Source organism: Polyodon spathula, chromosome 1 (assembly GCF_017654505.1).
Source record: "Polyodon spathula isolate WHYD16114869_AA chromosome 1, ASM1765450v1, whole genome shotgun sequence".
Lineage (NCBI taxonomy): Eukaryota > Metazoa > Chordata > Actinopteri > Acipenseriformes > Polyodontidae > Polyodon > Polyodon spathula.
The window spans coordinates 12071959-12088726 of NC_054534.1; the positions used below are offsets into that span (position 1 = coordinate 12071959).

The 16768-nt window shown below is 36.3% G+C and overlaps 1 protein-coding gene across 2 annotated transcripts in view; it reads left to right on the forward strand.

The window, feature by feature from the left end:
* The first annotated feature begins 207 nt into the window (after positions 1-207).
* LOC121314231 (phospholipid phosphatase 1-like) overlaps positions 208-16768 on the forward strand; it is a 32847-nt gene continuing 16286 nt past the window's right edge. The window contains exons 1-3 of one of the 2 annotated variants that reach the window (XM_041247268.1): positions 208-736; positions 9698-9852; positions 16012-16292. In XM_041247268.1, the coding sequence (XP_041103202.1) occupies positions 679-736; positions 9698-9852; positions 16012-16292 (494 nt within the window). In that variant the 5' untranslated portion in view covers positions 208-678. Of the gene's footprint in view, positions 737-9697; positions 9853-14390; positions 14543-16011; positions 16293-16768 lie in introns of both variants that reach the window. The other variant, XM_041247277.1, reaches the window with a different exon arrangement.

The window sequence follows — 16768 nt, forward strand, 5'->3', positions numbered from 1 at the left end:
CAATACTTTTGTCTGCAACTGTACTGTACTTTTCAAAACAAACAACCGAAAGTGATCAGAAAACGTGATTCAAGAACGTAATCACTTGCGGTGGGTAGGGACATTACATATAGGCAAGTAGGGAGTGTTTCGGACGAAGTGCGCAGGACCAAGATTACTAGTTGATACGCAGGACTTGGAGGCGGTGCTTATAGACGTGGCGAGTTGTTCGTATTGTACTGTCCGTGACGCTATAGGCTCTTCCATCTGATCTTCATAATGACAACTCTGAAATCCAGTCTCACAAAACACACAGCGGAGTAGGATTATATACCTAACTGTCAACACCAGAGAAAGGCCAGAGATGAGATAGGGTGACGGTAAAGTTAGTCGGCAAGGCTTAGCGTCCGTGTGCTTCAGTATATTTTAAGGTTTTTTGTTTTCAAATAGTTTTTTAAAGGTAGCGGCCGTTGACAATACTAATACCAATCGTTGCCTGTGTATGTTCCAATAGACTGCAAACTGTATTAAAATCAAACCGCGATATATTAAGCCGCTTGTTAGCGTCCGGTTTTTCTGCTTAGCTTTTTTTACGCAAGTAAGAATTTGTATTTGCATTTAGATTTTGGTGGGAGTCAGAAATCGCAGAACAAGGAGCAGTAATTACCTTTAAGAGACACAAGAACAAGAGGAAAAAACATGTTTGACGGAACAGCAGTCCCATTCATTGTCCTTGATATAGTCTGCGTTGTCCTGGGTATGTATATGCGTGCATTGTCATGCTATGTTACTGTGAGCAATAAAAAGTGCATGTGGGGGTGTGAACATTTTATTTGTATTATTATTATTATTATTTTTACGACAACAGAATACATTAATCGATCATTAAAATGAATACAATAAAATAATGTATGCTAAATACTGGTACCTTATTTATGTGTGTCCCATAATTTAGTTTATGACCAGGGACTGGGTAATGTCATTTTTTGTTTCTTACAGCTGCTTGGAGTGAGAGAATGTTGCATGGATGTTGAGCTGTGGCTTGAGCTCTTAACGTGAAGAATTGTGTTACATATAGATAAGTAATAGATCGATAGATAGGGGATCGTAAAAATAAGTGGATGCAATAAAATGAATCACATATGGTTTTAAAAGTGGGAACCTTGAACCTGTTTATAGAAGCATGTGTGTTGATTTTAGACTTCAGTTGAGACATTAATAGAGTAATCCAACCTCAGCAATGCAAGCCTAAGAAACTTCCCTCTTCCCAAGTTCTAGGCAGCGCTGTTCTTTAATGAGATCTGCAGCACCTAACCTCACACTGCCTTTAAAAGCACATTGCACCTGGATTGCACCTATCAGTTAAACAGACTGTTCTTTCTGTGTAGCGTGTATGATAAACTGGGGATAACAATATGCTCCATTAATTACATTTATAAAGAGGTCTGTTCAGTATGTGTGGTAGGGGTATTGTAGGCGACATCTGGAAGAATGTCTGAAAATTCTGTTATTTCACTTTCTGTGGTTTATTTTGGGAATATAGGCACATTTTCTTTTAACAGTTGAAAACAGTTTAACTGGTGTTACAAAACTATTAACAGACAATTTAACAATTTTTCTTTCACAAAATTGAATTGAATTGAAGTCCTTTGTCATGTAAATGTGGCCCATAGTCACTGATGTATCAGATTCAGTCACATGTTTTATTGTAAATCTAAGAACTACTGCATTTTAAACAGTAAGCTTAGTTTAATTCAGAAATACATTGATTGATTGATTAAATTGTTGCAAATATCAGCATTTAAATTGTAATTCCCCTATGTTTTGTTCTGAACACATTCAAATATTGTCATGCCCATCTAAGGAAGTTTGGGTTTAGTCACTGTGCACCTTATATGGGCTCCCCAAGGGTCTCTGAGCTGCTATGAGCTGACGTTAAACAGTTCACCATTTGACTGTTTTACGTTTTAATTACTGATTTTGTGCAGAATTATATCATGTTGATGTTAGAGTAAATACAAAATACTGTTGCTGTGACTTAGACATCCTGTAAACGTAGAAGCCCCCTACATCATTCCTTATATTTGGCCAAAAACAGAAGAAACAATTAATCTGTATTCATTTTAACATTATTAATCCAACATGGCAAATTTAGAATGAGCGCTTATGTACTGCAACACACCCTCTGTGTTTGTGGTGTTGTTCACAGCTGCATGTCCTGCCTGTGCTGTTGTATTGTAGCTATCCATTTGTACAGTGCTTGTCCTTGTAATGCAAGGAATTGAGACTAAGGGTTACAATGTCCTTGAATTTAAGCAGTATGGACAGGAGACACATGCATTGGAGAGTTATTTTGTCCTTTTATTTAAGATAACTTGCATTTGTTTAACACATGGGTGCCAGAGAATGTTCTCAATTGGTAAATGGCTCATACCCCCACCGACGTTCCGAACTGGATTGCCAGTTGCATAGCTAGTGGGTATTGCGTAATTTTTGGTAACAGATTGTAAATTTGAGGTTTTCTTTTTCTCTTCTACTTGGCCCCACATGGCTTAACCAGAGTGCCTCAGCGCTAAGGACAGATGTTGTTAATAAGTCTTTAAAAGCAGAGTGAAGGCTTGATCATGTTGGGCCGTAAGTTGTTTATTTTTCATGAAACAAAAAAAAACATTACATCCAGCAAAGGGCATCGTTTTATTATGGGGTCCTGTATGTGGGCTATAGTGTAGGGACTCGTGGTGAGGTCAGGGTATTGGTACCCCAGCCTCCCTGAAATACAAATTATTTTTTTCTCTAAGATAACAACTTAGTTAAACCTTCCATCTATAAATGATTATATTTCAAAGTTAACCTTTTATTCAAGGTAATCCTGGATCCTTGTTTGCAAATTAACAGTATCAGGAAGAATTAAGGTATTCGGTTCTCATAAATGTACAGATTTTGAAGGAACAAGGATGTCATTAATAAATCGGCTATTAGACTGTACAGTAATGTGCTTTAGTTACACACTGGCCACCAGTCGCATGTAATTCAAGAGTTTTTTTTTTTTTTTTTTTTTTTTTTATGCTGGTGGGGAATGAGATTGAGACTGATACACAAGTTTCCTGGACTATTCTTAAAGAAGCCAGCAACAGTGTGGATCAAACAAATATCAAACTGTGTTTCATTAGAAAATAAAATGTGCCCTATAGTAAAAGCATATTCAAAAATCCTTAAGTAATGGTTGCATTTTTTCTTAATCTACCAGCAGTGATATTGGACGATATGGGCGGGGCATAGACCATGTCAACCAAGAAATAAACAAACAACAAACAAGCCAATATTGAATAACTAAGAATTGCTTGAGTGCTGTAACAGCAGTTGACATTTACTAGTAATTGGTATATAGTGCAATTCCCATTGTAAGAGACAAATGGTTCCAGATGGGAAGTATTGGGAAGCACTACAGGGTTTCATGTTTACTATGTTGCATCAGTCTTGTCTGTTCTTAAATTCTAACAGTAAATTACAGTAGATGGGTCTTTATATGAAGGTGCAAATTATACCAGTAATATTACAAAATTAGTTATACATTTGTACTTGAGGCACGGAATTAACATTTATGAAATGGTTGTTTTAGTTTAGTAACATTAACAATTTTCCTTTGACTAGAAATTGCAAATTGTGCCCTGAGAGATGATAGATTTAGTTGCAGGTTTATTGTACACAACTTCTTAAAAAATATCCATGGCATGTTCCTGAAGCTTACTTTCCTTGTACTGTCTACTCCTCCCTTAAACCTTTAGTAGAAGACAGCTGTAGGAAAGTAGAACCTGTATCTTTGCATTTCTTACTGAGCTCCAAGATAGATGAAAACTGAATTTGGATAATGCTTAGTTTTACTAATTGCCACAACATACCTTTTAATGATCTCAGCATTTACAAAGGGATAGGAGGCCACTGAAAGGAGTGGATACCTGTGTTTTTATGTTTCTCCAAAGAAGTCCGTGCAAAATAAAACCCAATTGTGAGTCATTTTAAAAGCTTTTGTAAATGCACTTCCAATATCAAATGTTCCCTGAAATACCAGTTACGGTAGTTTTAAGTTGCAGGTGGTTTATAATTATTCAGTAATAGCTGTCATTCAGTGTTAGAAACGGATGGCTTTCTTTAAAGGCTAGCCACCACTATAGTATACACACACATTAATCAATAACCTAGCATTTTATTGTTTCATTAATCCATGTTTATATTATATGTTAGCTGAATTGTTATTGTGTCTTTTTTATGAGTAGAATCATTCCATAAAACTAGCCAGTGCATTGCCCCATACACAAACCAGGATAGGAACGAAATCTAAAGTTGGTTGACAAATCAAAGTGCAGGAACCATTGTGACTTAATCTGCAGCAGCTATAAATAAAACCTCTGAGAGCTGTAAGGAGTGCTGGCCTCTCCAGATCAATGGAGCCTATGAAGTCATCAGAAACATGATCGGGAAGTTGCTACCTACATGTTGTCATACATGGAAAAATAATGTGAGGCATAGTGGACTCATAAACAGAACTGCACTGGGCTGCCACTTTTGGCATTGACTTTGGCCTGTAGTGGTGGCTGTGGATTTAATCAGCAGGTTAAAAACCTGAACTGGTCATACTGCTGGAGTGTCTGGATGACAAAAGGTTACATAGGGAAAATGAGTGAACTCGTAAAGAACTTTTACCAACAGCAATGTTGCTTAATGCTTTGTTGAGAGAGAAAAAAAAAACAAAAAACCTGTTAGTAATTAGATGACCGCTTTTTCCAGTCGTTTTTTTAAGGAACACCCTCTTTAATTGTTCTGCCTTGCTTCGCCCGATTAACAGTGAGCTATGAAAGGAGATATAAAGGTTTAATCTAAATACCTGTAATAAGACAAAATCTAAAATAATAACAAGAATAAAATATGTATTCATGTTAGTAGTTGTGAGTCATACAGTCAGGGGAGTGAGGTCCTGGGAGTGTGAAGCAGACCTTTGATGGGGACTCTACAGGGAGTGTCATAATGGCTCTAAAGGTTAAGGAGGTAAAATCATTGTGTACTGGAATGCTAGCAATGGGCTGGTTTTTAGCTCCAACTGAGCACTGAATAACACACTTATAATTCATGATGGAAACAAAACCTAATGTGTATTGAATTCCTTTGCTTTCGTCGTAATAAAAATTATATAACCTGTAAAGTATTCAATTATTAAAAATGAAAGAATAATAAAATTAAGAAAACGTTACACAAAGTACATATTCTATATCAGTATTTGTCCCCATTGTCTATATTTTTTAAGAGATTCCAATTGAAAAACAAAACAGGATTATGTTTTTTGAACGCATCCTTGCTTTGGGTGTTCAGGAAAGTAAATTATGCTGTGCTTGAGAAAGAAAATGGTTAAACAAAGTACTGTATTATGGAGTGCCGAATACTAATGTCTATTTGAGACTGATATGTTACTTTATGTGGAGATCAGAGCTGTTGTGAGTAGTTGTTTTTAGTTTAACATGGTGCCAGTGATGAATGAAGCATGTGGCAAAGGGAATACATGGCCTGGAATTGCCCTGTGCTTATAGCCCCTTTATAGCCAAGTGTTTTTGCTGTAGATGTTAACCCACAGACAATTTTTATTTTACTGTTTTTACCACACATTCATTAAAGGGCTATAAAAAACTTGAAGTATAGTGAACATAATTGTGTTTTCTATTTCCAGACCCCTGCCAGAACATGCTACAGCTGTGCATTTTCACCCAAAACAAAAGATCATAAAATATACAATAAAAGTGAAAAAAATTAAAGAATAAAAGTAGGCAATTCCCTCTTTCTCAATTTGATTATGGCACTGTGTCCGTCCACAATACAGATTTAGAATTAAAGAACAATATTAATCACTCATATTTGTCACCATTGCACTAATAACAAAAAAAAAAAAACACTGCATGCATGCATGCGTATATTGTACTTTTCAAATGAATGTAATTCTAAAGTTGTGAATATCACAACATTAATTATTACATGTATTAGGCCTAAATGTTTTCGTTCTACAAATGGAACGTTTTTGTTGGGCTGAGAAAAAGAACTCTGGGAATAGGGTCTGTGAGTGACAGCTGCAACACCAATCAAAGACACTATCTTCAAAGCGAACAGCTGGGTTTGCCATAGTTGGGGAATGCCCTCTTTCTTCATCTGGTTGATGACGTCTTCATCCAGTGCACGCACGTGAAGGAGTTCCTGCTCAACGTTTTTCTTGTCAAGCCCAAGCCTCTGGCACAGTTCCACTGTTAGCAAAGTCAAATTCGAGCGGGTTTGTAAGCAATGACATGAATGGCTTTAGCTCATTCAGTGATGAAAACCTCCAGGTGGATTACGCCCCGAAGAAGTTAGGTACATGATATTTCAACAATGTCACAAATCAATCCACTTATTTTTCTTCTTTCTTTTTTCTCTTTTTTTAAAATCTATATTACTACAAAGAAGTATTCAGCTAAATTGGTGGGTTTAATCGGCAACAAAACTCTTGTGTGAACTGAAACCTCATACCTTGCAACAGCACTGTGTTAACACCGTACAAACGGTGTACGTTTATGTTTTAATTTTTATATTCAATGGAAGAGCATTAACTCACTTTTGTTCTTAGGGATTTTTAATTATTATTATTTTTTTTTTTAGATGAATGAGGGGGGCAGGTAGATGCGTCGCAGGCAAAGACATTTTTTATTTTATTTTCAGCTGGACAAGGGGGTGGCAGGTATATGCGTTGGGTTAATGTGTGTGAACAGCGAATCAGTTCAAGGTTCACAGCCTTGTTTTCTGTATACTCTGATTCTAATCTACATAAGTTTTTTCTGTTTCACCATTGGCATTTGGAAAAGCTCTAATATAATACTTAGGAAGATAACATAATACCTTTGACCAGCTACACACATGTGGGCATGTAGTTCAGTCCTATATTTCATATTGCAATCAGCTGAGGCATCATCAGCAAAGGACTGCAAAGTTTTAGAAGTATGGGGTTCTTCTTAGTGATACATAATATCTATCTGATCATTCAGCTGCTGGGTCCCAAACTATTAACTGTAGCTAAAACAAGTAACATAAAGAATTAAGGAGGAGTAAAGTAATGGGAGAATCCATAACAGCCTAACTTGTAATGCACTGTTGCTCTGTTAACAACCCAGACAAAATGATGTGCTACCTGCTTCCCACACAGCCCTATCAGCTGACAAATATTGGATTGAAAATTGAACAAAGTTACAGTTATATCTGCCTTCAAATTCAGGTACAGTCTTTCTAATGGCTCTGTGGGACAAATTATGAGGTTTTACTTCTAATGTATATTCCGTTTTTATAGGGGTTTATATGACTTGGCAAGATATAAAACAAACAAACAAACAAACACACACATGTTTCTGTTGGCTTGCGGTAGGTTGACTTTTTGGATTCTATGAACCGTAGTATATACCAAAAAGGATTACCACATGGAAAATGAAGCTCTTTGCAGGTCCTAGGTATTGACATTTGGAAAACCAATACTGTAATGTTGTTAATTGAAATATACAACAGATGTAAGGGAATACAGTTTGGAATAATGACGAACTAGTTGACCTAATAGGTTCCCCAGTTGTTGCTGAATTGGCGGTGAATACAGATGTGTGCTCCCAAATTTCCATTGTAGGAAAACTGTCTTGGTGAAGTGTGATAAAATCAGTTTGTTTGGTGAAAAATTAAGGTAATTAAGGTATCTAATTCAGTAAACACATAGCACATAATGTTGCTTGATTAAAAATTCATGTAAAAACCAATGGAGATGAGAAAGCTTAGACTGTTATTTTGTGCTTGGGGGTTTATGGAAGAAGAGAACGATAAACAGCATTTGACTTTTTGAAGTGTATGTTCTCAAACAAATTGTTGAATTACAACATATTGTAATGACGGTAACTACTAGCTTCACCTCCATTTCCAACAACACTGCTGTTTTGTTGTGTCATACACTAAGTTTTGCATTTACTGTAGGTTTGACTACAGTGCTTAGGGACCTCACAGAGTGCAAACTGCATTCACGTATCACTGGCTTGTCTAGGCTTCCAAGCTCGCTGTTGGTTGTCTGGGTTTGTGTTGTTTTGACATTGACAATGTTACGACGTATCATCTCTTAACATAGGTAAAAAAAAAAAATAAAAAAAAAAACAGCAACTGTGATTCCAGAAAGACCACTTGCTTTAAATCTTCTTAGCGTGTGCTGTTCTTGCGTAGCCAAGCAACTGCTGAATCAACAGCTGTGTGTAGAGCAAGGAGTCCACCCGGGAAACTTGTTGCTTTAAATAAAAGGCTGCCATTCTTTAATGATTGAAAATAAAGTATCATAAACCAGTGTGGTGTTCTTACTAACAATGCAAGACTACAAGCAACAGCTTGTTTAAAATAAAATGCTCTGTGTATAAAGTAAACGTGAGAAAAGGAACCTTTTTTGACCACAAAAGCAATGTGAAATGGCAGTTGCTCTGACCACAAGGTGCTTCAGTGCTCAACCTCACTTCATTGTTCTCTTGGCTTGAAGTGATGGATAAAGACAGCTGAAAGTCACCCACATACTTCACAGGACCGTTAAACCAAATGCCTGTTATTTCACATTAGGGTTACGAGACCAGCAACTGCAGTTGTTTAGAGTGAATGGTTTCTATTTGCCCAGCTGCATAGTGCTCAAATTTGAAATGTGACAGAAAACAGAATGAAAAGTGGGCCAATACTGTCTGATTTATTTTGTGTTTTTTTTTTTTTTTTTTTGGAAAACTTATCCAACACACCATACAGACGGCTTCCACTTTTCTTTGCCTTTGCATTTTTTTCTGGATAGGTTATGTGTATGTCAGCCTGTCCTGTAATAGATAGCTCCTGTTATTCCATGCCCAAGCTTTTTGGAGAAATTTGCATCACTGTCAGTCAGTAAAGAGTATGTCCCTTTAGGCCTATTAAGGGTGCAGCAAGGACTAATCTACTGATCTGCCTTCAACTTGGCATTTCTCTTGACACTTCATGTTCCTTGAAGGGCTGTTGACAGCAGTAATAGGATGCAGTACTTCTGTTTTGTTATCTTTTGAAAGAGGACTCGCATGTAGGGAATTCATGCATACTGTATGTGCTTGCGTGTGGCTGTTTGTGTGTGTGTGTCCGTGTCCATATCTTTTTTCTGCATGCTTGTGTCTTTGCATGAAAATCTGTGTAAAATACTTAACTGAATGTATATTTGAAAGGTTCATTCAGAATGCTTCAGAACTTTAAACTGTTGTTGGATTTGTTACAAGCTTAGTAACACACTACTCACACTATCTAATGACTTGTGTCTGACTGCATGGAGTCAAATGTCTAATGAAGTGATTGCCTGCATAGAATATTCTGAAACACATGGCTGTTTGCAGGTAACAGCAAATTATGATGGTAAATTATGAACTAGATGTAGAATTATGAAATTGTCTACTACTGTTGAAACTGCTACTTTATTTCAATACAGCCTTTTCCATTGGACTATGATAAAGCATATATTACTAACAAAGACCTGTTTAATATTTAGTAATATTCAGTAGTTAAGTAGCAGCTTTGCATACCTATTGAGACACTATTTTTGAATTATGCCAGTGCTGGAGGCTGCATGCTATGGAGTGCTCACCGGGACTGATGAAGAAGTTAACTCTTTTGTGTTTACCTTTTCCTTTTACAGCTGGCTTGCCGCTTGCTGTTTTTAACCTGGTCAAAATAAAGCCGTATCAGAATGGCTTTTTCTGTAATGATGACAGCATCAGATATCCATTCCATAACAGTACCATCACCTCCACTGTCTTGTACTCAGTGGGGTTCACACTGCCCATTTGCTCTGTAAGTAATTTTGTTCAGCAGCCAGTAGGGACCCAGGGGCTCAAATAACTAGTTCTGAGGACCATCGACATTTTCTATTGCTCAGGCGCTTTGGTTTTGTGAATCACAGAAATAGTTTTGATTTTAAGAATAACACTGTTAATCAAGTTCACTGTAAAATGTGGCTTTGTGTCTGTTAATCCCATTGTAATACACACATGATTTTTTTTTTTTTTTTTTTTTTTTAGGATATCACTAACTGGGGGGAAAAAAAAATAAAAACCATACAAATATGTAAAAAATATGTATTGTTTCTAAATTTTGCATTTTACAGTGAATATTTTGTTTAGTATGTCCATTATAGGAAGTACATATTTTGTAAATGTTATGCTTGTTTCATATTGACCAAAATATTTGGGTCTTTATTTTTTCAAAGTAACCTGCATAAAATGTATATGTGGCTTTCTTTTGGTTTTCATATTCACAACTTTTTATAAAATAATTACTTTTTTTTTGTTGCCTTCATTTAACAAACTAAAACAATTGAATGAAAAACACAATATGAAATTATGTGAATAGGGCCCTGTGTCTCTCTTACGTCTTGGTCCTCATGTTGATTAAATGTTATTTGAGTCTCTTGAGTTTGTCTAGGTCTCTTTTAAATATATAAGGCCTAGGCAGTCCTCACTGCTGACTATTTAGTAATGGGGCTGTAAGGTATTTGGCTGTTAATCAACTGGTTAGGAGATCTGGAGATGCCATTCACAGTTTTCACCCTATTTATCCAGCTTTTTTGTCCAAGCCATGCCCAATGTGTTCTCTTGGTTCATCTGTCCTCTTACTTTTTGTTTACTGTTCTCCCAAGTCAGATAACAATGAGGCAGTGCAACCATATTCAAAAACATTCCATTTCGATATTTAAAGCTTAGCATGTTGCAGACAATAAAGCACTTGTTTTTGTGCATTCCCTGAGCTCGACTAAGATGAAGAATGTCCATGTAAAGTAATGGCTGAAGTCAGTAACGCAGTATTTTTTTCCAAAACATTTAAACTAATCAAAATTGACATCCAACCCAAATTCAGATACCCATCTACAACTGTTGAAATTGCTCTGCGAAACATTTTGCAGTGGTACTATATCCAAGTGTACATATGTGTACTGCCCTACCAATTGTATTAGTGACCCCTCTGCCTCTCTCTTATTAGTTAAGCAGCTCTTTACATACAGTGTTGCCAGATTGTGATTACTATAAGCATAAAGTATTCCTTTCCCACAGTGGAAACTGTTTTCCAAGCTGACAGCTGACTGGATTTTTCAGGAGGTCCAGATCCTGAACTGTGTCTGACAAAACAGCAGCTTTATGTGTAGTTTTAGCTATAGTATATACGGTACAACAAAAGATGACAGATCAACCCAGAAGCACAAGAGAAAGGAAATCATAATTTCACATGAGGAGGGTTCGAGCAGCAGAAAGGTCTGTGTTTGCATGCAGTTCAATTGTTTTGGATGAAGATTGCAGCACTGCTTCTGCCTTCAAACCTTGAAATTGGTCTAGGCTAGGCTCCCTTCCCTCTTTAATTCTTGATGAAAATGTGAATGGCCCTGTATTAAATAGAATAACAATGTTACCATAGAAACACTGCTAAACCATGTAATGGAAGTGATACATATCTGAGTGGTACTTTATGCAGCTTTTACTGACCGTGTTGAGACCATACATATATTGGTACTGCACATGCTTAGCTGTAACACATTTGCTTTGCATTTTTCTTTTGTTTTTTGAGACACGGAATACTCTTGAATATGGAGAAATCAGAAGAGCCTTATCAAATGATTCCACTCATTTAAGATTCATGACAGGGCATTGGCCCTGTGTTAGTTAAAGCCGGTTAGAGGAAACTAGGAAAACACAGAAACAAGCATTTGAAGGGTTTAACTTCATCCTTATTCTATTAAAGAAATGATAAGATCCAGAAAGATTAATAACGTTATTCTTACCATGGCTTTGAAACTTAAGATTCAAGTTAAAATCCCAATACACTACTTGAAATGATTGATTTTTTTTGTGTTTTAGAATGTAAAAAGTGATACATTGAAATTCTGCATCACAGTCAACTCTTTCACTTGGGATTAGAAGCCTGGGGTGTCTCACACAAGCCTGGATTTATGCCTGGTAAAAGTCTGGTGAGGTGGACATCTGTTGTTGCCATATGAAAACATCGAACATCCTAGTTTCTATTAAACTGACTTCCTTGATGACATTTCTTACGTAACCAGTTCTAAAGCCATCATTAAACACAATCAAAGTTAAGAGTACAGGGTATAATGATGGATATAGGTTACACAATTTCTCAAATCTATAGTCTTGGCTGAAATAACTCCTTAATGGTTAACCTTACTCTGATCGCGCTGGCATAAACCTTTAAACCAAGAATTCATAAATGTATTGCGCATTTCTTGAAAGTGTAACAATAATTTGGGGTCCTTCTCTTCCTCATGAACACGTGATTGATGCAATATGTTTTTTTTTTTTAATAACAAGATAATGTTGAGGTTAATGTGGATTGATGCAAATCTCAAATTTACTTCACTACTGTGTTGTGCATATTTTATGCAGTGTATGAGTTATCATTTCTTGGCACTGATCTTTGATCTTCGAATAGCCTCATATGGGTTAATTATTGAAGAGTGAAGTGTCAGGCCTACATCAGTCTGAGCTCCAGTTCAAAATGAAATGTGAACACTGAATATAGCAAGCAAAGTTGTGTTTCATTGAAATTGCTCTGTTGAGGTGCTGTTACTTTAAAATTGATTTTGCGTGTACAGAAATCATGGTATATAATTGTGAAGATGGAAATTTAACGCAGTAAGGTGAAAAAAAATGCAATGATTGATAGAGGCTTTAGCAGTTACTAAATTTAAACAACAAAACCCCTTAAGCATTTGCAAATTGGTGTGTGGTGGTACTATAGGCTGGTGATGTTTGACTGACTACATTCCTAATGTAAAGAGTTATTATAATACATATGGTTACTAGCCTTTCAAAATCATGTGTATCCTTTTTTAGGCCTCATTTTGATAGTTTTTGAACAAATACGTGTATTCTATTATGTGAATAAATCAGCTACTTGTTGAGAACAAGGTTTTGGAACGTGTCATTTATTCTTACTTTTGAAAGATTGACTATATTGAAACTAGTCTGCAAATATGTCCATAACATTTGCATTGTGACATTTGCATGTGGAGTTTCCATGCGCAAGTCAGGCATTTACAAATTCATAACCATGTACAGTAAAGTGTTGACCAGTGCTCATTTTTAGTTTTACCTTCTGAAACATGTAGCCTTGTCTACCAACTAAATCAACACAAGCCTGGCAAGGGTTTTTAGAAAGGCTATTAATATAACTTTGAAGATCAATTTAATTCACCTGCTTACTGACTTGAAACTTGACTTGCAAATCTCCCTTCTGACCACCCCAAAGCAGTCTCACTTTTTATTTTGTGAATAATAAGTTGGCTAGTTCAAGAGATTTCTGATGTATTTTCATATGGGTCAGACCAGGATTAACATAGTGGACTAGGAAATAAAATAGACACCAAGTAATTTCCATGTTGACGTCACTATTTTGTACCACAGTAAACTGATGTGAATTCAGGTTCAGTCACTGCATACATTTCATAGTAGCCCCCACAAAGGAAAAAGTACTTGCTCAGGTTCTTCATATTCCACATTATAAGTCATATTAAAACAGAACTGAATCGTGGATCTCAAATTGGTTCCTCTTATCAAGAAATGTGAACAATGTTACTGTTTGTGACAAATAAGTGAATCATACTGTGTGGTTAACCCAAGATTGCATGGGTGACACACTGAGTTTTATCCATGTTACCTGTCAGTAATGGAGGGAATTCCATGTTTGTGCATACAGAAGTTTGTGGTAGCCACAGTAAGAGGAGAACACAGATTCATAGCTGGCTAAACTAAGGGACACTGCACCTTTTAGTCAAATAACCACACCTTAGTCATTGTTCTGAAGAAAACAACACATCAAATTAATAGTAAAGCTAGGTGCTGGTGCTGTTAGTGCATGCTAAAAACTGACAATGGCTATGAGCTTGCTTAGCTACAGGAAATGCCCGCTAATTGTGCTTTCTCCTTCGCTGATTTGGGACTCTGGCATACAGATTTTCTGGGCCTCTAATATTGCTGGTGACTTTCCTTCCAGTAGGAACTAAGACACCCAGCTATGGGATTTTACTCAGCTGACGCCTATCATCTAAAGAGACATCATACTGGTACAAACGTTGCTGGTGCAAAGTATTTCGGTTGGTGGTGTAAAAGAATGGGGTTTGGCTGGGAATCTCTAAAATAACTGGATGCTGCGAGGTGCTTTGGTTTTTGCTTCATTCACTAATGCATGTTTTGTTGGGTAAGTCAAGAAGATCAAATAAACGTCAACCCCGCAGATTTATTCCTTTCTTTGTTGGGAAAACCTAACTGTCTTGTATTTAAAGTGTCTATTTAATGCTCCTTTTATTTTCTCATTGCTTTTGCTAGCTGGACTGCCCTTTGCAATTCTCACACCACGACATAATCCATTCAAACGAGGATTCTTCTGTAATGATGAATCCATCAAGTACCCTTTGAAAGAAGACACCATTTCCTATGAGTTGTTAGGTGGAATAATGATTCCATTCACTCTTATTGTTGTAAGTGAATTTTGCTTTTATACCACGCCATTGTTGCTTTTGTTGCTCACTCACCCCATTGTACTGTACTTGTGATTGTAGGTCTTTAGAAATACATTGTTAGTCCAATTAATCAGTTAAGCGCTTTGGGGTGCCTTGGCACGAAAAGCACTATGTAAAATATATTTGATTGATTGATTTGATTAAGAGTACAATGCAATTTATTATAAATAATGCAGTTCTGCCATCGAATTAACACTGCACCACTTGTCTCTTACTAATACAGTTAAGAATATTTAGGCAAATGTAAGAAAAGTAAACTTATAAATATAACAAAGTACGTTCTTGGGTTCCTAAGTAAGTTTACTTTTCTTAAGGGTTCTTAAATATTTTTTACAGTGTGTTGTGTTCTAACAACTGGTTTATTAAACATATCACTGTAATAATAACTTGATTAATTCATTGATTTAATTTATCCATAATTGTATTAAAAAATAAATAAATAAATAGTTGTCTAGAAAGACAACTTTCTGTAACAGTTTTGATATGGGGTCATGGATTCAAATAAAAGTCACTGAAGACTGTTGGCAGGTACATGGAGGCACCACACCTTTTTTCTATATGGTAAATTTGGTCTGCATGCCAGTACTTTTGTCTGGCCAAATAGGATTCCTAACATAATCTGGGGAACTAGCAAGCTCATTCCACTGCTAAACCATTTATAAAACAAACATACACACTTTGTGGTGGAATTTTTGTATTTTCCCCCACATACTGTATGTTGGTGATTATTTATTTAAAAAGAAAAAAACAACAACTAAAGAACCTGAAGATACAAGGCTACCATATACATGTCCGTGTACTGGCTTCTGTTGCCATTATTCTTTTATTACGCAAACAGTGTTATGCCAAGTACATGCCTTGGCTTGTGAGAATGGCTTATCACTGGTTGTTTTTTGTCATAGTTCAGACTTTCAGTTTTGAAGTGTAATGTCAGCTGTATTTTCAAGTACCACTCAGATTTAGTTCCTTCTCCAATTAAGTTTTGTATTGTGTTGCTAATTATCATGCAAGTGTTTGTTACATAAGTATAATCATTCACTATGGAACACAGTACAACTTTGTAAGCACAAATCCATGTTGATTTGTCCATTTTGAAGCATTTATTCACTGTAGCAATAGAAAAAAAAGAAAAAAAAAACCTGGTAAAAATCCAAGTGGTCAAATTAACAAAAACAATTAATAAAACTTGACATGGATTCTGTACACAGTTGTTCTGTGTTTTACACAATTACAACTGTGACTGACATTTTAGGTGGAGATGGGTCAATAAATGGTTAGTTCGATCTATCTCTTTTTTTAAAAAAAAGCCATCTTTTTTTTTCGTATGTGTAATTACAATCTGCAGATCTGTTTGTCTGGCTTTCAACAAAACCAAATCAAAAATGTAATGTTGTTATCTTGAACTAACCCTGGTGTGTTTTTCACAGATGATCGTAGGGGAGTGCCTCTCAGTCCATTATAAACGCTTGCAGTCAAACTCCTCGGTCAGAAATAATTATGTGGCCTGCCTTTACAAGGCCATTGGAACTTTTGTGTTTGGCGCTGCCATGAGCCAGTCTCTGACTGACATCGGCAAGTATTCTATCGGGCGGCTGCGGCCCCACTTCCTGGATGTGTGCAAGCCGAATTGGGCAGAAATCAACTGCAAAGCGGGCTACATAGAGAACTTCACGTGCACAGGGGAAAAAGGGATAGTCAACGAAGCAAGGTATGTTTTTACACCTTTTACTAAAGATTGCATGTGCTAACTTCTTTCCACACAAGACTGGGTACAACATGAAGAACTGGTACATCCTAACTGACATCTGCTCCCATCAAAAAGTCATTGATAGGGGATAATTCAAACCTTGGTTGTATTTTGTTTACAACCAAAATAAAAGCACTTCACTGAAGTGTTTTGTTGTTCAATGGCAGTATACTAAATGATTAGATGCTTCTAGTGAATAAGAAGATCTGTGATAAAGCTGTACGTGGTAGTAACTGTAGCATAGCTACCATGTTTTGATAGTTTTATTTTGTTTGTCTGTGTTGACCACTTGAAATAGCGCCTATTATTGTGTATTTAACATCCATCTGTATTAGTGGTACAGCCGAGTCTGTTTTTTGTCCTGTATAATAATGTCTAGGAAGAAGAAAAAAAAACAGAAAACAACCAACTCACAATTTTCTTACAGCGTCATTTAG